Below are 24,861 nucleotides of genomic sequence, written 5' to 3' on the forward strand. Positions count from 1 at the left end.
ATTCAATTGTTCATTGATCTGACATAAGATTTCCAATCCAGCTAGTCACTCAACTTATTCAGTTGATCAGACTTAACTACAAATAACAATTAATCCATGAAGTCGCTCAACTTACTCAGTTGATTTGACTTAAATATAAGTAGGATTCAATATCTTACAATCCATTCCCTTATTCCAATTAGGTAGGTCTTAGCATTTTGAGCTAAACCATCCCTAGTATGCCACTGTCCCATACCGGTGCATACAATCCATAACATCTAGGTAATTGACAGAATTTAATAAAATAATTCAGCAATTAAAGTCCCAAAATAGTAATCCATGTAATTGCAGAATAGAGTTTAATATTTCAGCAATTAAAATCCAAAACATAAGTCCATATAATCGGAGAATAGAATTTAATATTTCAGCAATTAAAATCCAAAACATAAGTCCATATAATTGCAGAATAGAGTTTAATATTTCAGCAATTAAAATCGAGAGCATGCATATACCAAGTCTAATAAGTAAATGATCCTATTATGCATCCAAAACAAGATTTTTAAATCATACTATAGTCCGTTAAATTGCTAGAATCAACTGAAGCAATTAAATCCTCTGCATCCGTTATATCCGTTAACAGCATGCAACTTGTTTTAAACTTTCATATTGTTTAACAATCATTAGCATAAAGACATTAATTATGTAATGTGGGTTCTAATACGGCGTAATATAATATTTAGAGTCCTTACTAATCACCCAAAATAGTCCAGGAACAATTAAACAATTTAATCCTTTCTATCCATTAATAGCATGCAAGATTGTTTAAACTTTCCTATTGTTAAATCCATTAGCATAGAGACTTTAATTATGTAATGATGGTTCTAATACAGTATAATATAATGTTCAGAGTCCCTACAAATCATCTAAAACAGTCCAGGAACATCAAAAACCCAAAATAGACCCTCAAACCACGTTCTGTAGCAAGTATGGCATGAGAGCATGCTCTCAAAAGTTGAGAGCCTTCTTTCAACCATTGGGAGCCGGCTCCCACACCTTGGGAGCTGTGGTCTAGGGAGCCGGCTCCCATAATCCATGGAGCCGGCTCCCATAATCCATGGAGCCGGCTCTCTCTCTCACAGGGAGCTGCTTCCTTCGTTTCCTCTTCTGGTTCGTCTTCTTCACTTTCGACGCTGTTACAGAAGGTTCTGTGATATCTAATACAATTCCTAGGGTTTAATTCATGTCCCAAAATTCCTCATAAGGCATCCAAACTCCAGTATGCATCATCAACAGAAACTTAGAACACATATGATACAACAATTGATACAAAGAAACGGATTAATTTTTCAGCACAAAAACTATTTAATCTTGATTTTAAAACATACAAGACTGATTTAAAAACATACGAGATTTATTTAATGTCTGATTAAAACCCTAGAGATCATCTAGGCATGCACAGAACACAAGTCAAGGAGAGAGAGACAGAATAGAACTTGCCTCTAGGTTTCAGTTTGAAACCTTTCAACGTCGTCTCTGAATTCTCCGACAACTGCCGACTACCGTCAAACTTCCTACTGCTCTTGTTCAATCCCACAAGTGATCCATTCCTTCCTCCTTGGTCAGACCTTTAATCCACGGTCGGAATCCTAACTGGTTCTCTCAGTTTTTCTCTCAAGTTGCTCTATGTTTGTGAATAAGGTTTTGTTGATTTCTAAACCCTAAGCCGACGTCTAATATAATATTTATATAGGCTTAAGGAAAACCTAATTTTTTTAATTCTTAGGGGAGACAGAAAAGAAAAATACAATAAAACTACACTAAGTCGGCTAACCCGTGAGCATATACAAAACCCTAGAATTATATTACACATTATATAATGAATATAATTCAATTATTGATAATTACTAAAAATTAAATTAATCCACATATACATATATACCCATATATACATGTATAAACATCTATGGGTATTAACCGTACCCATTTACTCCATACCATCCAATCCCATCCTTAATAAATTAAACACTTTAATTGAAACAATTAATTTAACCATTTAATTCAAGTCACCTATCTTATAATTTCAATTAAACAGACAATGCCAGTTACACAAACAAATTAATTTAACCCATTAATGAACATCCATATAAGCATATAATTTAATTAACACAAAGAAATCAATTTAAACAATTAAACCATTCACAATTAACCAATTAGACAAATAAATCAATTAACAATTAAACAAATAACATGAAGCCATATAAATACATAGCCACGTAACCAACTAAAAATACAAAATAAAGAAAAATTTAAATTTCAATTATATCCTCTTGAAAACTAGGGGTATTAAAGTGAAGTATAGATATATTAGACTCCCAAAAAATAGAAATTTGAGAATTATAAGAAATCCGGCAGCTTCAAACGATAAGCACGATTCCCCACACATTTCCAAACCTCAAAGAGGAGGCGTATTAGTTTGGGCTAGTATTTATTTCCAAAAATCGAAAAGAAAAAGAGGGGGGGGGGGGGGGTAATGAGCACAACATTGAAAACATGGACCATGACCGAGTCTTGGATTGATCATCCGCTTATATTTAATTTTATCTTATCTATCACAAGTCCAATTTAGAGGCACATACTTTTTTTGTTTTCACACTGAATGCTCTTAACAATATTTATGTTATTAAAGAGTGTGAAAATAATAAAAAAGAATTCACAGGATTCAACAAGCAATTGATATTTCACGATCAAGGGTATAACGGTCTTTCTATATCGTATTAACAATCGAGCAATATCGGGTAAAGCAAAAGGTGTCGCGAGGAAGAAAGGTTCGACGCCTACAGCTACAAGTTACTTGTTAGAATGAAAGAGCCTTTGGACACAGGGATGTGGTAAAACCTGTGATACCCCTCAGATCCGAGACACGGGTTGATCAGGCCTAGGCCCAAACCCGAAGGAATATCAAACAATTAATACTTTAAAACGAACATGGATTACAAAATGAATTAAGAAGAAATAAATAATAACGCTGAAAGAAACTAAAAATAAAATCCTTAAAATATAATTATTAAAATCCGATAATCCAAAACTCTATAAGTTTAACAACTCGGGAATCCATCCTGTGGACCCCTAATAAAATCCCAAACTGAAACTGAAACAACTGAGATGAAACATAAAACTAAACATAGAGAGTAGTCCTATGTAGTCGGAAGAATGAGTGTCTGTATCTGCTCTGCACAACCAAGCTCTAACCTTGGAACTGACGAGAACCTGAAAAATAAAAGAGTGGGTCAGGCCCACATGCAAGTCTTATCCTACTACGATCCATATAGAAATCCAATACGCAGATACATCCTAGATAGCTCAACAATATCTAGTAGTCCGTACATAAGTATATCCACACTACTGGACTCTTACGAGACTATGAGGAGGGTCTCAACCTGAATAGAAGGCATCACGCAAAATGCACCTGAGTGGGCATGAGTACCTAAGCCTAACAGGGTATACCTCAACCCTCATAGCCAGCTACGCATCCTACTGCATATACGCACCCTAACCGACGATCATGAGACTCAAACTCATATTGTGGTACCATAATCATATATTTAAAGTCCTATCACATTCATCCATAAGAAATCTAGTTAGCCATTCAGCTTGTGCAGCTTCTTTGACTTAAATACAAGTAGGATTTATTTTATAATCCATTCCCTTATTCCGTATAAGTAGGATTTAGTATTTTGAAACAAATCCGTCCCTGGTATGCCATTGTCCCATACCGGTGCACACAATCCATACATCCAATAGTTGATAATACAGACAATGAAAGTAAATATCAACTATCCATAAATCCATAAGAAATCCAGTTAGTCGTTCAGCTTGTTCAGCTGCACAGACTTAAATATAAGTAGGATTTATATTTATAATCCATTCCCTTATTCCGTATAGGTAGGATGTAGTATTTTGAAACTACTCCGTCCCTAGTATGCCACCATCCCATACTGGTGCATACAACACACAAGTCCGTATAATTGACAAAACAATATTAGTAACTCATCAATCGTATTCCAAAATATGCCTCAATATAAATTAACACATATCCAATAATATTAGGCATTCATTGTAGAGCCTAACAATCATATTCCAATCCTTAAAATGCTAACATAAGTCTAAGCATTTAAATCCTCTACCGTCCATAAATTGACATAATTAAAAGCAAGTTAAATTTTAATTTGTTCCAACACAAGCATGGTTTTTTTCAATTGTCAGAGCAATTAAATTTACCCTTCCATCCGATCTAAACAACATATAAGTTATTTAATTTCCAAACCATCCACCCTCTTAGCATATATAGATATAAGATGCATTCTGGGATCTTCTTAAGTCCATTAAACCCATTTAGATTAATTAAAATAGGTTTAGAAATAATTCTGGGCAATTAAAACCAAAATACAGGTCGCGGTCTAACTTAGTTGGCTGAGTTGCCAACTTAGTCGGCTGAGTTGGTGCTGAAGTCATCTTCTTCGTCTGTTCAGCCTCTGTAAACCTTAAAACTTCATTGTTAAAGCCTCTAAGCTTCAACCTAAGTCCCATACATCCATACTAAGTTATTTTAAGAGTTTTAGTAGGCAACGATTCAAGTTATACCATAGTTCATGCATAAAGATCTAAAAATAAAGAATCACGAATAAGTATATACAATCATGAAACTCTCTGTTTAAGTCCGATTAAACATGCATGATCATTTTGTTTTAGCATTAATTAAGCTCCTGGAGTCTAGCTAGGCATGCACAGAACACAGATTGAAGGGAAATAGTAGAACAAAAACTTGCCTTTGATTTCAGTCCAGAAATCTTAAACCTCCGTCTCTGAGTTTTTCGTCAACGTCCTAGGCTACCGTTCAACACCTCCGGTACTCTTGGTTCAACCCAGAAGCACTCCACTCCTTCCTCCTTGAACCTCTCTGTAAATCACTCAAGCTCACTCTCTGTTTCTCTGCCTCTCACAACTCTCTATATCTCTCTGTTACGTGAATAGGGTTAATAAAACCCTTGGTAGACGTATGCTTTATTTGAAACCCTAAATTAAATCCTAAACCAACTATAAGTCGGCTCAAACCCAGACACGATGTATAACGTAAAACCCTAATAACTAAACAGCTAAAATACATTTAAATCACAAAGCCAAAACACGGCCAAACGGTTAATTAAAAAGAAAACAATTATTTAAATAGCCACATAAGCACATAATTATAACAGTAACTAATTCACATAAACAAATTGTCAATTAAACAAAATAAATAAAACAAATATAAACAACTAATTCAATTAAATTAACACATAATCAATTAAACAAATAAAATTGTAACTAAATAATTTAATACATTTAAATCACAAAGCCAAAACACGGCCAAACGGTTAATTAAAAAGAAAACAATTATATAAATAGCCACATAAGCAAATAATTATAACAGTAACTAATTCACTTAAACAAATTGTCAGTTAAACAAAATAAATAAAATAAATATAAATAACTAATTCAATTAAATTAACACATAATCAATTAAACAAATCAAATTGCAACTAAATAATTAAATAAAATGCCTGGACTATTCTTTTAAAATTAGGGATATTACATTCTTCCCCCCTAACAAAAGGAATTCCGTCCTCGGAATTCGCTCTTACCTTCTTTCCATAATTTAGGAAATTGTGAGCGAATAACATCCTCTCGTTCTCAAGTGGATTCAGCCTCATTGTGATGACTCCACTGCACACGAACCAAAGGAATAACCTTATTACGAAAGATTTGATTCCCACGGTCGATAATATGACACGGTGGCTCCAAATATGTTGCATCTGGCTGCAACTCTATCTCTCCCACATCGATATGCTGATACCGATCCTCATCTTGCAGAAATTTCCGCAACATGGAAACATGGAACACATTGGGTACGCGATCCAAATTATCCGGAAGTGCTAACCGATAAGCAACAGCTCCAACTCGATTCGTAATCTTAAATGGACCAACAAACTGCGGTGCCAACTTCCCTTTTTTTCCAAAACGCATAACACCTTTCATAGGCAACACTTTGAGCAGAACCTGATCCCTAACCTTAAACTCCAAAGCACGAGTGCGATGATCAGCATAGCTCTTCTGCCTACTTTGGGCAGTACGTATATGATCCCGAATAAGCGCTATCCTCTCAGAAGTATCTTTGATGAACTCAGGACCCAAGAATCTGCTCTCACCAACCTCCATCCAATAAACAGGCGATTGACTCGGTCGGTTATATAACCTCAAACGGTGCCATCCTAATAGTCTTCTGGAAACTATTGTTATACGCAAACTCCTCAAGCGGTAAATAATCCTTCCAGTGGCCCTTGAAATCAAGAACACATGACCTAAGCATATCCTCCACGATCTGATTCACCTCTCAGTTTGTCCATCAGTCTGAGGATGATAAGCAGTACTAAGGTGTAATTCTGTACCTAAAGCCTGCTGAAAACTCTTCCAAAATCCCAACACAAAGCTCGAATCCCTGTCAATATAATAGACAATGGAATGCCGTGCAACTTCACAATCTCTGAGATGTAAAGCCTTGCCAACTGCTCCGAAGTGAAGTCAGTACGAATAGGCAATAAATGAGCTGATTTCGTCAATCTCTCCACGATGACCCAAATATAATTGTGATTCTTGAAGGAATTTGGCAATCCTTCCACAAAATCCATAGAAATGCTCTCCCATTTCCACTCCGGTATCGGTAGTGGCTGTAAAGCTCCTGGCGGCCTCTGATGATCAATCTTAACCATCTGACAAGTACTACACTGAGAAACAAACAGAGCAATGTCCCTCTTCATACCTGCCCACCAAAACTACCGCTTCATATCCTGATACATTTTCTCTCTGCCTGGATGAACAGAGAACTCAGAGTGGTGAGTCACAGTCATCACATCCTTCCTCAAATCATCAGCAGAAGGTACCACTAACCGTCCCTTGTACCTCAAACCTCCATTAGTCCCAATATAGTAAAATAGAACCTCTCTAGAAGCTATCTCTGCAACCTTGTCAATGCACTGTTGATCCGTGAGTTGTGCCTTCAAAATCTTGTGAATGATAAAAGGTGTAACTACCATGCAAGCCATGAAACATCCGACAACTCATCCATTGTCCTCAAAGCATTCCACTCAGTAGCGAATAGAGCAGAAAGACTAACAACAGGTCGGCGACTGAGTGCATCCGTCACCATATTCGCTTTCCCTGGATAATACTGTATAGGAAAGTGATAGTCTTTTGCAAACTCCAACCATCTGCGCTATTTCATATTCAGCTCCTGCTGAGTGAACAAGTACTGCAAACTCTTATGGTCGCTAAACAACCTGAAGGATTCACCCAACAGATAATGCCTCCAAATACGTAAGGTAAAGACCACTGCTGCCAACTCCAAATCATGTATTGGATAATTAAGCTCATGAGGCTTAAGCTTACGAGATCCATAAGAAATCGGTCGCTCCTCCTTCATCAAAACACATCCAAGACCCTGTAACGAAGCATCCGTGTAAACAAGATATTCGATCCCGCTTTGAGGAGTAGCCAGAACAGGTGCAGAAGTCAACTTCCTTTTGAGCTCATCAAAAGCTCGCTGACAGTGCTCATCCCACATGAACTGTACACCCTTCTTAGTCAGATGAGTAAGTGGCCCCGCAATCTTAGAAAACCCCTGAATGAACCTCCGACAGTATCCTGTCAATCCGAGAAAACTCTGAATCTCGGTAGGTGAAGTATGCTGTCCCCACTCAACCACAACTGAAACCTTGGCTGGATCCACCGCTATTCCCCTTTCTGACACCATGTGGCCTAGAAATTTCACCTTCCGCTGCCAAAATTCACATTTCTCGAACTTGGCATACAATTGGTGCTCACAAAGTGTCTGTAAGATTATCCGAAGATGTCTTAGCATGATCGTCCTCTGACCTCGAGTAAATCAAAATGTCATCTATGAAGACAATGATAAATTGATCCAAGTAAGCCTTAAAGACTTTGTTCATTAAATCCATGAAAATCGCTGGTGCATTAGTCAACCCAAATGACATGACACGAAACTCATAAGAACCATATCTCGTGAGAAACGTTGTCTTAGGAATATCCTGCTCCCTAACCCTCAGCTGATGATATCCAGAACGTAGATCAATTTTAGAGAAAAATGTAGCTCCCCTTAATTGATCAAACAAATCATTAATCCTAGGCAAAGGGTACCAGTTACGAATAGTAACCTTGTTCAACTCCTTGTAATCTATACATAGGCGAAGCGAATTATCATTCTTCTTCACAAACAAAACGGGTGCTCCCCAGGGTGAAGTACTCTTACGGATAAAACCTTGGCTAAGTAACTGCTGAATCTGATCCCTCAGCTCTCGCATCTCCACCGGTGCCATCCTATATGGTGCCCTAGCAATAGGCGTAGTGCCTGGAGTTAAGTCAATCATAAAGTCAATCTCTCGACTAGGTGGCAACCTTGGAATCTCCTGAAATACATCCGGAAACTCTATACAATTGGTATGTTATCAATGATACAGTAGTCCCCTCCTCCGTTTCCTCCCCCATATGAACCAAATAGGTGCTAATGACCCCGCTAGAACGTGGCATAGCAATGACGTACCTATCCTGACCAGGTACGGTGATCACAATAGACCCATCCATAATAAATAACTTGAGCATGGCAGTGATAACCAATCCATCCCATGTCATAAGTGTGCCTGTCCATGACCAAAAGATTTGCTAGAAATCTGAGTCTACTAACATCTAGTGTCACAGGTCCATCCTATATGGCAGTATTGCCTAAAAAAAAAATATCCTAAGGTCTATTGTATAAGTGTATCACCAACCAATTTATAAAAAAAAAATTCCCTGTTTCTAAAAATTCCATAGAGCAGAACACATAAAGTAAACAAAATACTCCAAAATCTTCCCATTTTAGACTATTGTTCTATCCTAGGAATTCCTCCTTCTAAACCAAACCTACCATATTGATTTACAAAAGTTCTCTCACAAACTCCTTGGTAATCATCCTGTCTTAACATAATGTACTACAAGCCAATATCTGTTTGCCTGAGCAAAACCAATCATCCCACTGTGATAGACATTTATGAGCCCAACATACCCATTCTAATACAGCTTAATAAAATCATATGTGTATAAATCGCCAAAAATAAGGCAAGTTTTTGTTCTATTCTTTCCCTTTAATCTGTGTTCTGCACATGCCTAGCTAGACTCCAGGAGCTTAATTAATGCTAAAACAAAATGATCATGCATGTTTAATCGGATTTAAATAGAGAGTTTCATGATTGTATATACTTATTCGTGATTTCTTTATTTTTAGATCTTTATGCATGAACTGTGGAATAACTTGAATCGTTGCCTACTAAAACCCTTAAAATAACTTAGTATGGATGTATGGCACTTAGGTTGAAGCTTAGAGGCTTTAACAATGAAGTTTTAGGGTTTACAGAAGCTGAACTGATGAAGAAGATGACTTCAGCACCAACTCAGCCGACTAAGTTGGCAACTCAGCCGCGACCTGTATTTTGGTTTTAATTGCCCAGAATTATTTCTAAACCTATTTTAATTAATCTAAATGGGTTTAATGGACTTAGGAAGATCTCAGAATACATCTTATATCTACATATGCTAAGAGGGTGGATGGTTTGGAAATTAAATAACTTATATGTTGTTTAGATCGGATGGAAGGGTAAATTTAATTGCTCTGACAATTGAAAATAACCATGCTTGTGTTGGAACAAATTGATATTTAACTTGCTTTTAATTATGTCAATTTATGGGCACCGGAGTTCAAGGATGACTGCTCTTTTAAGAGTACTTATAATTACTAGTCGTGGAGGAGGTATTAGTAAGAATGTAGTACGAATTTAATCACGTACATTAGGATTATGTTAAAGAATACCTTACGGTTATTGGGTTGACAGTTGTGGTTTGGAAAAGTTCTTAATAAAGTGACTTAACGGTTTTGGCTATTTTATTGTGTTTTGTGAGTTTTTCGTCAACATTCGAGGCTACCGTTCAACACCTCCGGTACTCTTGGTTCAACCCAGAAGCACTCCACTCCTTCCTCCTTGAACCTCTCTGTAAATCACTCAAGCTCACTTTCTGTTTCTCTGCCTCTCACAACTCTCTGTATCTTTCTGTTATGTGAATAGGGTTAACAAAACCCTTGGCAGATGTATACTTATGTATTTATAGGCTTTATTTGAAACCCTAAATTAAATCATAAACCAACTACAAGTCGGCTCAAACCCAGACAAGATGTATAACATAAAACCCTAATAACTAAACAGCTAAAATACATTTAAATCACAAAGCCAAAACACGGCCAAACGGTTAATTAAAAAGAAAACAATTATTTAAATAGCCACATAAGCACATAATTATAACAGTAACTAATTCACTTAAACAAATTGTCAGTTAAACAAAATAAATAAAACAAATATAATCAACTAATTCAATTAAATTAACACATAATCAATTAAACAAATAAAATTGCAACTAAATAATTAAATAAAATGTCAGGACTATCCTTTTAAAATTTGGGATATTACAAAACCTGACACATTTCAATAATTTATGATGATCTCTGCAAACAACTGCAAGCTTATCACCGAATGTCACTTCTATTACGATGACTGCCTAGTCGCAAAGCTTATCCAGGGGATGCTTTATATTTACATTCACGCCTTTTGAAAAGAGTCGTCCTATGAAAATGTTATTGGGAAAAATTAGAGTGAGACACAGGTTAACATCTCTACTATAAGAAACCCTAGTTACCTTTGATCCAGATTAATCATGTTAGAAGATCCTCCACGATATATGTTGTGTTAGAGATAGACTTTCCTGCACCGTTGACTCTACGTGATTGTGTCATCAACCAATTATATCTTATCAGATATGTAAAAAGTGTTTATTTTTTCCTGTGATAGATTAAGTAGTGAAAATTTTAAGAGCTAGATTTTAAGGACTGAAGTTTTGAAGTGGTAATTAAAAATTAAATATATTTTGATATCTTTTTTAATTTTTAGTATTCAGTGATAAGAGAGTCACTTAAAATTTTATTCTATTTTAAGTGGTGCTTACATTTTGAGTGATATTTAAATTGCGTTATCAAACGCATTTAATGGAATAAGTAGTTAATCTGTTCAGAATTAAGTATTGAATTGAATTATCAAACAACTACATGTCGGTATTTGATCAGTTGGTGATATATGTCACCAATACAACCGAATGAATAAATATTTCTCTTATTTTTGAGTCAACAAACTTGATCCCATAAGCACGTTGTCATTGCTCGATCAATCTTTGATCCATATTAATTTGCCCATTGATTTGTGGTTTGATCGACTCTGGCTCATTGCTTTGAATCTCTCAACATTACACATATTAGGGTCAAGTATAAAAAACACCCCTAAAATATGCTTACAATGCATATCACACCCCTCACGTGCAAAAAATATCCCTAAAGTTTCAATTTGGTGCAAATAAGTCTCTCTGACAAATTTAAACCCTAAATTGACTAAATTACCCTTATTGAACCATTTTATAAAATATATAAAAATAAATGATTTTGTAAAATGACCGAAAAGGACAATATTGGATGATGCTTCTCTCGTGCAAAAAACACCCCTAAAGTTTCAATCTGGTGCAAATAAGTCCCTCTAACAAATTTTAATCCTAAGTTGACTAAATTACCCTTACTAAACAATTTTATAAAATATATAAATATAAATAATTTTATAAAATGACAAAAAATGACACTATTGGAGGACGCCAACAATGGATAAGTAAAGATTAAAAAAAATAAAAGTATAAAAGTATAAAAGAAAAGTAAAGATAAAAATAGAAAACAAAAAACAAAAATAAAGTGCAAGCTAAAAAAAAATAAAGTGTAAACAAAATTTCTCTAAACTTTGAAAACCAGTGCACGCTGATATTGGAATTTTTTTTTTTAAGAGTGTTGGTACGAAAAAAAAAATTAAGAAAAAAAATTAATAGAAAAGAATGAACTAGAATATCAAAAAATTCAAATCCTTATTATACAAATTCTCAAAGTTTAAAAAATATATATATTTAGAGATATATATAGAGAAAAAAGTTTATATATATATATATATATATATATATATAAAAGATAATTTGCACATAACACCCTATACTATGAGATTAGTAGCATATATACCTCTTTGGACATTTTCAGAAGAGTAAAATGGCAAAATGGGTATTATAACACCAATTTATATCCGAGGGGGTATTTTTGCACAATGTAAAAATATTAAGGATATTTTTTGTACACTTTTACAAATAGGGAGTAAAAGTGCTACGCAGAGAACTCATCCATCTTGGTGAAAGCTAAAGAAAATTGTTTTGTTTTTTAGAAACTAGCAATTTTATAATTGGAGGTAGATGGATCAATATAATCTTAAAAATCTCAATATAAATGGTCAAATAAATGACTAGAAGCTACATTGCATTTCACTTTCCAAACTCGTCTATATTTCTCTTCCTGAATTTTCTCTTGCCGATGTAACATCAGACTAGAGTATATATTTGAAATTATGGTGTCAAACCAATTAACTCCAAAAGACTAATGTTACTCTAACATTTGAATCCAAACAATACTCCATGTAATTGCATTGGATGATGCTCTTACTTTAACATTTGAATCCAGACAATACTCCATGTAATTGCATTGGATGATGCTCTATGGACTGCACAAGAACCAACTGTGTCTTCCTACTAAGGGTTGGCCACTTCTTCTCCGGCTTCAAGCCCTTACTCTTAATACCATTAACCAGAGTAGCAAATTCTGTCACCATGAGAGCTTCCTGAGGAAGATCGGTCGTGACAATGTGCTCAACCGGTATCGGTTCACAGCCTAGAGCGCGTTCCCCAAACTTGGAATTCGAAGCTACGAAAAACGGGCCAACGTTCTCTTGAAAGGGAACAACAAAGTCATGAACACGCAAATAACCCTTTGTTCCAAGAGCAGTTATGTCCATGCTCAAATTGGTAAGGAAAGAGCAATAGAAGGTTGCTACTCTCCCGTCCTCCCACCGTAGAGAAGCTCCGCATGAAAGAATCACCCCTGCTTCATTGAAGTCCGGTTCACGCAAAGCTGTTAGTGTTTTGGGCAGGTCATAGTCTGCAGCCCAAAGACTTGCCCTGATGCAGTACCATCCAGCATCACCTAGAGCTCCATGAGCATCGAGATCAGGCTTCACGCGAATGTCATTCTTAAGAAAGTCTGCGCCAGCATCGTATGTGAAGGATGTGTGTAACTGTGGAAATAAAAAATAATCATCTTCAGACAATCCCAGAATGCAGAGGAAATACTAGCTTAAAATTAAAATTGAGCTAGCGTGAGAAAGAAGAATTGAAGCACAAAATGTGAAAAAGTTTATGCTCTTTGTTTAAGCTTCTGACCATGATTGCTAACTATTAGTCATGCTAATTTGTTTTCTATATACATCAACCACATATAATTTAATAGAAATTTTTTACTGAGGCATAGTGAGATCAAGTAGTAAACTAGAACTTCCAAGAAATGTATATTTATGTGAAGTGCAGTCATTAGCTAGAAGGCTATCGTTACAATCTCATGCATTACACATATATGACAATTTCGACACCATGAAATAGGACAACCAAAAACAAAACCGCAAATTGTTGAAATGTAAGCCTAGGTCATCATTTAATCCACCAAAAACTTAGCAGACTACTACCCTGGAATAAGAAAGCTAATTAAACATGATATATTGGCGAGAGATATGAATCTGTAGATCAACTCCAGATGTTTGAGTTTCTAAACTATTTTGTAAACGGAAATGAGATAGAGGTTAAAATAACATTTGTTTCCCCCAAAAGTAAGGATTTAACAGAAGGGAAGATGTAAAGAAAAGAGGGATTTAAGACCATATCTCTCCTCTTCAAATGCCATATTGGTCAATTTAATATCGTAATTTCTCTTTCAGCTGGCAACGTTTAGTTGATTTCTTGTTTCCTTTTCATTAATAATTTTAAGATCTTAAACTCGATTAGAGTTTAAGCCAGACCAAAATGTTGGAAAGAAAGGATAAAAATTGAAGACAAAAACTAAAAAGCCAAAGGGTAAATTGCATTGACATCCCCTTAGGTTTCGGTCAACGCATGTCTAAGGCATTTTCAACAATGACACCCCATATGGTTCTAAATGTCATATTTGCCTCTAATTATTTAATTTAATTAATATACAAAATATCAACCATGTTAATTGACAAAACTACCCTCATCATTAAGCCTATTTTTCTACCTTAATCTTTAACTCTCTTTTTTTAGGACGTGGCTGCTTTTTTTTTTTTTCTCCTGTTGTAGTGAGTCTGGGTTGGCCATGGCTATTTATTATTAATTTTTTTTCCTACTCTGGTGGTGGTGGTTGTGGTGGTGTTTAGGTTATCAAGGTGTTTCAATTTTTTTTTTTTTTCTTTTTTCTATTGTGGTGGTGGTGGTGGTTCTTGTAGTGTCTGGGTGTGTTGATAGTGTTATCTTTGGTGTGGTGGTGGTGGTTCTGGTGGCGTTTGTGACGTATAGGTTTGGGTTGGCCATGAGTGTTTTCAAATTTTTTTTCTATTGCGGTGTTTGAGTGTGGTGGTGGTTATGGGGATGTACAATTATCTAGCAATAAATTATTTTTATTTTTTATTTTTTATTTTTATGTTGTGGTGATGGTTATGGTGGTACAAGTATTATTATTTATAAACTATATTTATATGTATAAAGAAATGAAGATGTTAGTTTGGTCAATTAAATTTAGTTAGAAGGTTAAGGGCCCGCTTAGCATGTGCTTTGTTTTAGGCATTTTGTTTTTGGTTAAAACAGAAACAGTATTTTTGCTATAGGAGTGTTTTGAAAAAAAATCGGAAGCATGTTTGGAAACAATGTTTTGCTATGAAAATGTCAGAAAACAGAAATATGCAATACATGTTTGGTAGGTTATGCGTTTCAAGAATTTTGAAAACAAAACATGTTTGGTCACTCCAACTGTTGCCAAAAAAAAATAAAACAGAAACAGAAATATGGAATACGCAATGACTCCTCAAAATCAATATATATAACATTGCAATATGTTGCTAATACATAATTAATTTTATCAGAACCAGAAGCAATTGATCAAACAACTCAAAAATATACATTTACAAGCAAATATAAATAGAATAAAACCAATTTCATAATAACTCCTCATTTGATTGATTCAAACAAACTAAAACCAGAAAAACCAAATCAAATTGGGGACATTCAAATTCCTCACCTTCAAGATCACAGAGTGAATAACATCAGCATACTTCACAGCTAAATTAAGCGACGCGTAATCGCATAACACCGCACATAACTCCTCGGAACCTCACCGAGCAGGTCACCATGGTTCACCACGATCACCGTCAAGAAGGCGGCGACACTAGACCCCAAAGAATGTCCGACAAAAATCATCTTATACGACAACCCAATTTCGAGCCATAATCACTTCAGATTCTCCTATTCCTGCCTTGTTCTTCGACAAAGACAACAAAAGAGCAAAGATCGGTGGTCGGTTTAGTGGATTTCAGCCGAACAAACACCCACAGTAGAGTCGCCACAAAATTGCCTCCGCTAGAGCTCTCTATAAAACTATAAAATGTCTGAAATATTTTAAGCGTGGTTTATATACGTGTTGCAAGTCCAGTTTAAGTTGAGTGATTTTACTTCCTCCGCTATAGTGATTATTTGGGCCAACAATACCCAAAACATAGTAAAACACCGAAATGGTGTTTCAACTTTTGGCCCAAAAATTGAATCTGTTTAGACATTGTTGACAACAAAGCAGACCGAACCAAATATGTTTTGGGCTAAAAAATTACTACTGTAGCAGGCCTGCAACAAAAACATATGAAGCAAAACAGATACCAAATAGGGCCTAAATTTGTAATTTCATGATTTAAATGGAGTTGTTGACAAGTCAAAGGGTTAAAAGGTAATTTTTTTCAGAAGTCTGGAGGGGTGTGAATGCACATTTTTGAAACCTCGGGAGGTGTCAATGTAAAAAAAGCCATTAACCGTCTGCTTAGTGGAGTTGACCAAAATATCAGGGGTTGTCATTGCAATTTACCCAAATTCAAAATATAGTCTCAATCTTTCACTAAGAATGTTCTTGCAAGATAATTACTGTACTTGTTTGATATCTTTCAATCTCGCTGTTAAAATATAGAGAGCTCATGAGTCTTGTCATGAAGTGCTCTTTTAACAACATTATTCATTTTCAAATTTGCCTCCTGTATTTGAGACCTAACATATTTAGGTTACCCAACTATGAATACTTTTTTGAGAACAAAAAATTGATCTTGGATAAATCTTTGGTAAATTTTTACAAAAATCTAACTATAAACAAATACTTAACAATCATTCTCTTAATCGCCGTGTATAGGGATGGTAATGGGGCGATTTGGGGCGGGGATCACATTACCCATCTCTATCCCTGTTTAATTTTTCACCCTCATAACCACTCCAAAACCCACTTGGTTTTCAAAGCAACCCCCATCCCCGTCCTCATTTATATAATCGGTTCCCCAAAACCGCCTCAAAACAAGGTAGGGCGGGGAGGGAATTTTTGCCATCCCTAACCGTGTAGTTAAAAACTTTAAATTACCATTAAAAGCACTGAAAAGTAAAGGCTCCAACTAACTTCTGATTAAGGGCAAATTGCATAAAATCCTCTTTACCTTCAAATTTTGGCAAAACCCCTTGAAGAAATTTTTGACATAAAACCTCCTTAACTATCAAATTTGTTGCAAACTGATTTTGTAATGATGAAAATGCCCCCTAATATAAATTTAAAAAATATTTTCATTTTAGGTTTTTATTCCTATTTTAAAAAAATTGAACTTTGACTATTTTTTTGAAAATTACACATCATTAAAGAGATGTTATAATGACGAAAATATGACTTAATATAAATTTGAGAAAATTTAAGTTTACTTTAAAATGATTTTCATTTTATGTTTTCCTTTCCTTCTTTATTTTTTAAATATAAAAATTTAAGAAAATTTTGAAATTTCATTTCCATGAATTTTCATTTTCTTATTCAGACAATACTTGGGTCTTCCCTTCGGAGGATAAAGTTAATGTGACCCAATATAATTTAAACACATGTTTAAAAGTTTAACATTTCTAAAAATAATCATAACCCATTTTCTTACTTGTTAAACCGAATTTCAAAGTTTTTTTTTTTTCCTTTCCAAAAGAATCACGATTATTTCTATACCCAACCTCCATTTGAAATTGAAAAATTACTGAATTTATTTAAAGAATGTACTATATCTATCAAGTGTTGAATAGGAAAGAAATAGGAACTTAAAATATCTAAAAATTTGATGTTAACCTATATTTAGCTTTTCTCTAGATCTATTTTTGGTCACAGTTATATCTGTCTTTTGAATCTCTCCCAACTTTTCAACACCTTCAATTGATATGAAAAAGAATGATTAAAACTTTGTTAATACTACAAATTCCGATTGGGTTAGTTTTATGTCACTTATGAGTTTTCAGTTGGTTTGTATATTATTTTACATATTCAATAAAATTTGAGTATTTGATTGATGTAGATAGACTAGGGTTTCAAATGGAGGTTGTGTATGGAGATTTATGGAGAGAGAGATGGGGAAGGGAGGAAAGACTCAAATAAGGTAAGAAAAAAAATTAGGTTTGGTTTAACCGGAAAGAAGTTGAATAATAATCATTATTAAAAATTTTAAAAAATTGTATACGTGTCTAAATTGTACTGGGTCACATTAGCTGGGAGGATAAAGTTCATCCTCTCATGGGAGGACCCAAATATTGTCCTATTCTTATAGATTCACCATTAAAAATTACTAAATTCTTTTTAAACTCGTTTCTAACTTGATTAGAATACACCTAAAACTACTGGTAAAGTACCAAAAAAACCCATGTACTATTGATATAGTGTAAAAAAGTCCATATGTAGTATAAAACCCCTTATACGATTTGGTGCAAATAACCCCTTGAGATTTAAAATGACTCTAATGCCCTTATGTCAATTAATATGTTAAAATATACGCAATGTAAAATGACCGTTTTGTCTATTTTAGCACCTCATCTTTCTCCTCTCTTCTTCCTCTCAGTTTTGTCTCTCCTCTCCACCTCATCTTCTCCACCTATCGCTGGGTCCGTGAGCTTCAGTTTTGGTCGTCTACGTCGAAACTTCTATAGCGTTAGTCACTGTCGTGGTTCATCACATCTTGTAGCATCGCCAGACTGAAATGAAGCTTTACCGAACTTGGGACGCCGAGACGGAGTTGCCAGTCCAAATCTGGAGGTGCAGGAGAAGCCGGCGGTGGAGGAAAAACCGGCGGCGGAGGAGACGCCGTGGCCAGTGGTGCTAGACTCCCAGACGAGTGCATCGGAGCTGTTAACGAGGCGAAAGTTGTGGACAGAGCGAAACTAGAGAGAGGCGGAGGAGTCCAGTGTCAACGCCACCGGCCTTCCAGATGGGGATGATGTTGTAGGTGACGACGGCGAAGTAGGTAAGGCCCTCGGAGATGAAGCCAAGAGAGAACGTGTCGTTTGGTGAGTATTGGAAAAACGTCACTGAAGTAGGGCACGTGTGCGCGTGAAGGGCGAGTTACATCTATTCGCAGGAGCGTCTGGCGCATGAAGCGCGAGTCAGATGATGCCGGCGGCATGATTGACCGGTGATGAAGGAGTGACCGGCGACAAACAAGGATTGGAATCATTGCTACAGACGGTGGTTCGAAGCGGCGGTAATGGCGTCGAGCTCCACGATAGCGTGGTGAGCTTAGAGGACGGTGGAACTGAGGAATTGCACGGTCGGTAGATAGTGGTTACGACAGCAGAGAAATAGGACTTTGTTCATTTCTGGTGAAGGGGGTTGTTGCAGATGGTTTCAGTGATGTTGTTGATGAATGAGCGGAAGGCAGGGGTAACGATCGGCAGCTGGGATTGCCAGGTGTTCACCACCTCCTTCACGAAACCATCGGAAGTTGCAGATGAGCTTCCGGTGATCACCACCTAACGCTGGTGCTTACCACCATCTTGTGTGACCCAGCCGGAAAATCATCCTCTCTTCACACTCTGTCTTACCCGGATTCGCATAGTGGGTCTGCTAGTGTTGCAAAACATCACTTCTCTCTCCAGAGGATGTCGCCTATAATGGTTGTGGGGTGGTGGCCTGTAATGGTGGTGGGAGGAGGTGACTCGTTGGTGGGAGATAGAAGGAAGAGGGAAGAAGATGAAATTAGGGGCAAAATAAGAACAAAAAGGGTAAAATGGGATTTTCAGATTTGTTTTTTTGCCAAAAAATTTTCATCCACATCATATAATATGTAAAATATAAGGGAGAGATATGAGATATCCATGATGAATATGTTCCTCATAAATCATATTAATAAAAACCTCTAAACATGTATATGCAAATCAACACAAAGACAAACACGCATACATATACAATCATAAAAAGATGGGGAAAAAAAAAAAAAAACATGTATTATGGAGCTTGTAGACATTAAAATTTTATGAGTTTTTGTTTAAATAAATTGACTCATCAAATATGGGTCTCATGTTTAATTAAATTATTTAATTAGTCCAAACTTGGTCATCTTAAATTATTTAATTAGCCTAGCCTAGGTAGTTAAATAAAAAGATAATTATTCTTAATAAAATATATTTAGAATAATTATTTTTATGGATAATTATCATAATATAACCAGCCCGACATTATGCCCTTATCAAAAAAGGACGCATGTCGTCATCCTATTAATCTAAGAAACCTATAAATAGAGGTATGAAGGAAGGGGTAAAGAAATTGAGAATTCTAGAAAATCAGAATTCCAAAGAAAAATACAGAAACTATGCCGGTATTCATTCCTAACACCCAAACTTGAAGGCGAAGAGTAACAAGCGCATCAAATCGTGCCATTCTTCATCAACATTCCACGGTGATCAATAACAAGCACATCAAATCTGTGAGTTGTACGTAGTAGAATATTTAGAAATTTTTGTATTTTTAGAAACAGATCTGTGTCTTTCTAACTTTACTTATTTTAGCAATTAAATAATTAATCTCATGCAAGATAAAATAAAGCAAAGTAAGAGTTAGAGATGATACTAGGATTTTTAGCGAGGAAACCCTAGTTGATAAAATATGTCAACTGTTTACGCGGGAAAAAACTCGTGGACTGTGCAGTCTAAAGTAAAATGACCTATTATGTTTGAAACAAAGTACACTGAACTTTGATTTCGGCTCACACCCAATCGTTCTACTAAATACCAATAGCTGACAATCTTCTGGCTTTGTGAAATCCCGTCCAACAACAACTTGACCTCAGGCTTATGCTTGATCTTTGTAGAACAGTAGCAGGTAAATCAAACAACACTCCACAAATGCTTTAACCCTTTCAAAGTGTGATAGCTTTTACTTCTGTTCTTCAATATCTGAATTTGATGTAGAAGTAGATCTGTTTTTCTCTGATCATCGTAGATACAACTATATGATCACAATCCAGATTTGAATAACACTCTTAAACTCACTATGTGTTTATGTGTGTGTTCTAGAAAGATTAACAGAGAAATCTGTTGGATTTTCTGCAAAATAATATTCTTGAGGCTTTTATGAATAATGAAGTTGTAGTGCAAAAGTCGCCAATAAACCCAAAATGACTATCATTGTTTATATATAATTTACAAAGACCTAATCCGTTATGAAAATATAGGAAATTTCATGCATAGGGCTTGGTACAATTATAAACCAACTGGAAAGAAATCAAAACAGGATTGCAAGTTTCCAAAAACCTATAACAAACCCTTGAACCGGTTCAAGTATGGAAGAATGAATTCGAGGTCAAACTTGAAGGGCTTGAACCAGTTCAGAAAAGCTTAAACCGGTTCAAGTCTATCAGACTTGAATCCATGGCTGAACTTGGTAAAAAAAATACCCGTTTTGAAAATTTTTAAAAATATATCAAGTATGGAATGTGTCCTAACCTTTTTAGATTTCTTATTAAAGTGTTGTTCTTTCCTTTCTTGATGATCCCAGTTATGGTATATTTGAATAACCTTCCAATTCCGCAGTCATTGTCGATCCCGATATGGTAACTTGAAATTACAACTTGTGATGACCGTGTCATCTTTGTCCTTTTTCCGACATTCAAATTTTTTTTTATTTAATTAATTTTTTATTTAACTGTTTATTTTATTTATTTATTTGTTCATTTCTTTTCTTGTTGCCTTAGGGTTTTGTGTTCGGAAATATTTTTCGACATCGCATGCATTCACATTAATTTAATTTATTGTTAATGCCTAATTAAACTGTGTAAAAAAACATGCTTGTTTAACTTCATTTTCTAGGGGTATGAATGCATAGTTTCTTCAGAAACATTTTGATTTTTTGGGATTATTTATGTAATTAACTTTTTGACATATTTTATCGTAGGGATCTTTTTGCAATTATTTTTTTTGAGATATTTAGAAGAGGGACCATTTTACAATTTTTGAAAAGTGTGACAAGTGTCACCTTTTCCTTGGACCATTTGTTGACTTTTGGTTGGAGATACTTGGAAGCTTAGGATTGTAACAAGTGTAAGGTGTAGATTTAACCTAGTAAGGGTGCATTGGATGGTGACAAGTGGAGGGGTGTGATGTGTGTGTGCGCATGAGTGGTAGTGTTCGTATAGTATTTGTGACTATCAACTTCATTAGTTGGTGGAAATTCTAGTAAAATCACTTTATCTTCCTCACCTCTCACCTAACCCACCATTGAAGCTTGAAAACCTAGGCTTGAAAGCTTGAATCTAACCCTCTTCCACTAAGCTTTTGGTCTTGCACTTGGAAGACAAAAGCTTCCCCTCACTTTCCTCTAAAACACCATATCTTGGATTCCATTTTTGCTTCCATTTTTCCTTGGTTTCAAGAGATACAATTCTCTAGTGAGGTATGGTGTAATACCCCTAATTTTAAAAGGATAGTCTCGGTATTTATTTATTTCTTTTATTTACATTTTTATATTATTTATTTGATTTCTTGGTTATTTGTTTAATTGTTTATTTGAATTAATTGTGTATGTGGTTATTTGACATAAGTTGTTGATTTATTTGTATGATAAATGATTAGCATTTGTTTGTATATATGTTAGGTGTCTAATTAAAATTAATTGTTAAAAACTAAATCATTTAAATGATTGTTTTATTTTATTTTAATATTTATTTTTAATGATGGACTTGGATAGTAGTACTGGACCACCCAATGGGTCACATGGACTACTTGTATAGGATTATTTTTGGGTATGGATAATTACCCATGTGGTGTAGTACATATATATATGGGTATATATGTATATTTATGGATATTATATTTATTAAATTTTTAAATGATTAATATTAATAATTATAGTTGGTTGTGTGTGTGTGTGTATATATATATATATATATATATATATATATATATATATATATATATATAGTTATACATTAAATGTATATATATATGTTTTATCACATACAAACTTATATGTATTTATTCTTTTATTTTTATTTCTCTTTTATTTTATTTTCCTTCTCCTTAGGTAATTAGAAATAGGTTAAATTATAATTGCCTATATATATATCATTATATGTCTGACAAGGGTTAAAAACCCTATTCACGTATATAGAGAGGTTTTAGAGAAAACTCAGAGAATAAGTTAAGGTTTTGGCCATAGATTGAAGGTCGGACCAAGGAGGAAGGGAGAAGGTCTATTTATGGGTTGAATCAGGAGTAGCAGAGGGGTTTAACAGCAGTTAAGGAGTCACCGGTTTATTTAGAGAAGACGGTTTAAGGTTTTAAACTGAAACCAAAGGCAAGTTCTTTCTCTTACTCATTCCCTTAAACTTGTGTTCTGTACATGCCTAGGTAATCTCCAGGATTTAATCGGACATTAAAATTTGTCTTGTATGCATATTAATTCAGAGTTTAAACTTTGTTATGTGTTTTTAATTGAAATTGATTTATCTTCTCAATTGTTTCATCATATGTGTTTTAATTTTTGTTAATGATGCATACTGGGTGTTTATATGAATTTCTGGGATGATTTGGGACATAGTTCGAACTTTTGGGAACCTTAACAGAGGGGTACAGAGAGATTTAACATCGCCAGAGGCGAAGAAGATGATGGGAAGTAGGGACAGAGCTGGCTCCGAAAGGAATGGAGCCGGCTCCCTTTATTTTTCTATACGGCTCTTTGAGAGAGAGAGAGCCAGCTTTCTAATGGAGGGAGCTGGCTCCATAAGAGAGAGAGAGCCGGCTTTCTAGTAGGGAGAGCCAGCTCCATGAAGGGAGAGCCGGCTCCCTTTTTAGTGGAGGTGGCTCCCTTACTGGGAATACACCAGTAGGTGTATTTTTGATTTTTTTTTTTTGGGTCTTCAGGGGCTATAATGTGATTCTGAACTTTCATGGGGGGTTTTAAATGATTTATATAAACATGTTAAAATCCCAGAATTATTAATCTATGCTATTATGCTAATATATTGGACATTATGAAATTTAAATACTGAATTGTATGCTGTCAATGATTATGGAAGATTTAATTGCTTGTTGTTGTTCTATCAAGTTAAATGGACTAATATGAAAATACTTTTGAATATTTCAATATAATATGCTCAGTTATTTATCTGATTTTCATTATATTATTCTCTGGATTTTAATTGATGAATTACTTTATTTTGTTCTATCAATTATTAGATTTTGTTGATAATATGCACCGATATGGGATGGTGGCATATTAGGGACGGATTAGTTCAAAATGCTAAGTCTTACTTATTCTGGTATAAGGGAATGGATTAACTATAAAGTTAAGTCATACTTATATTTGTGTCGAGTCAATAAACAGTTGAATGACATACCTTAGTCTTGGATGGATTTATATATATGATTATGGTGCCATGATATGAGCTTGAGTCTCAGGATCACGGTTAGGGTACGTATATTGCCTAGGATGAATAACTGGATATAGTAGACATCTGGGTGCCCTGGTAGGTCTAGGTACACATGCCCACTTTATGTGTGATTTGCATATTGTCTTCTATTCAGGTTGAGACAAACCTATTGTCCAATGAGTGTCCTATAGTGTGTGTGTGTGTGTGTGTGTATATATATATATATATATATATATATATATATATGGACTAATTAGGTATTGTTGAGTTGTCTAGGTTGTGTTGACCTTAAGGATTTCATCCAAGGACAATTTAATTGTTTTGATGATAACAAACCATTAATGGTGTTTAAGGACTAATGTTTACATTGAGTGTTATATAGATTATTCACATTCAAAAAATGACCTCAATGAAGCTATAAAGATCATTTCAAGTATTCCATTATTCAAGATCACAACAATGAAAGAAATGGATACAAAGAATAGTTGAAATTGAAAGGAACAAAATGCAATGTCCATCCAAAGATAGCTTGGACTATAATGAGCAAGAAAGTAACTCAAAGGAAGAAAGAAAACAATACTATCTTAAGCCTAAACGATTATGGACAAAGCATGAAGAAAAGGGGTAGATAGGATGGTGAGTGTTTAGAATTCAATGTTAAAGTATTTATGAATTCATTTGAAGCTCATCTCTATAGGACCATGCATATCATTACATCATTCATAAGTTCCTATGACTATTAGCAATAGACTATGAACTTCATTCACATCTAATTGACATATGAAGTCATTGCTAAAGAATGAGTTGGTTCAAGCTTGCATAAGCTTTGAAAGAACTCACAACTTAAGTTATAACTGCTAAGACCATGCACATTATC

General features: G+C 35.0%; 1 protein-coding gene across 1 annotated transcript; it reads right to left on the reverse strand.

Moving 5' to 3' along the window:
- Nucleotides 1-12,686: 12,686 nt before the first annotated feature.
- LOC132305023 (uncharacterized oxidoreductase At4g09670-like) lies at nucleotides 12,687-18,461 on the reverse strand. The gene is made up of 2 exons (XM_059802708.1): nucleotides 18,333-18,461; nucleotides 12,687-13,313 (listed from the first exon to the last, which is right to left on the reverse strand). Exons 1-2 carry the CDS (start codon nucleotides 18,459-18,461, stop codon nucleotides 12,687-12,689), a joined length of 756 nt encoding a protein of 251 aa, XP_059658691.1.
- Nucleotides 18,462-24,861: the final 6,400 nt, after the last annotated feature.

Source organism: Cornus florida, unplaced genomic scaffold (genome assembly GCF_030987335.1).
Source record: "Cornus florida cultivar Cherokee Brave unplaced genomic scaffold, ASM3098733v1 CherokeeBrave_3.0.0_Hap2_Chr04, whole genome shotgun sequence".
NCBI lineage: Eukaryota > Viridiplantae > Streptophyta > Magnoliopsida > Cornales > Cornaceae > Cornus > Cornus florida.

Coding starts and splice junctions, on each gene's coding strand:
- LOC132305023 (XM_059802708.1), bottom strand. CDS start 18,461: ATGCACTCGTCTGGGAGTCTAGCACCACTGGCCACGGCGTCTCCTCCG. Junction 13,314..18,332: donor GTCTCGGCGTCCCAAGTTCG/GTAAAGCTTCAT, acceptor TTATTTCCACAG/TTACACACATCCTTCACATA.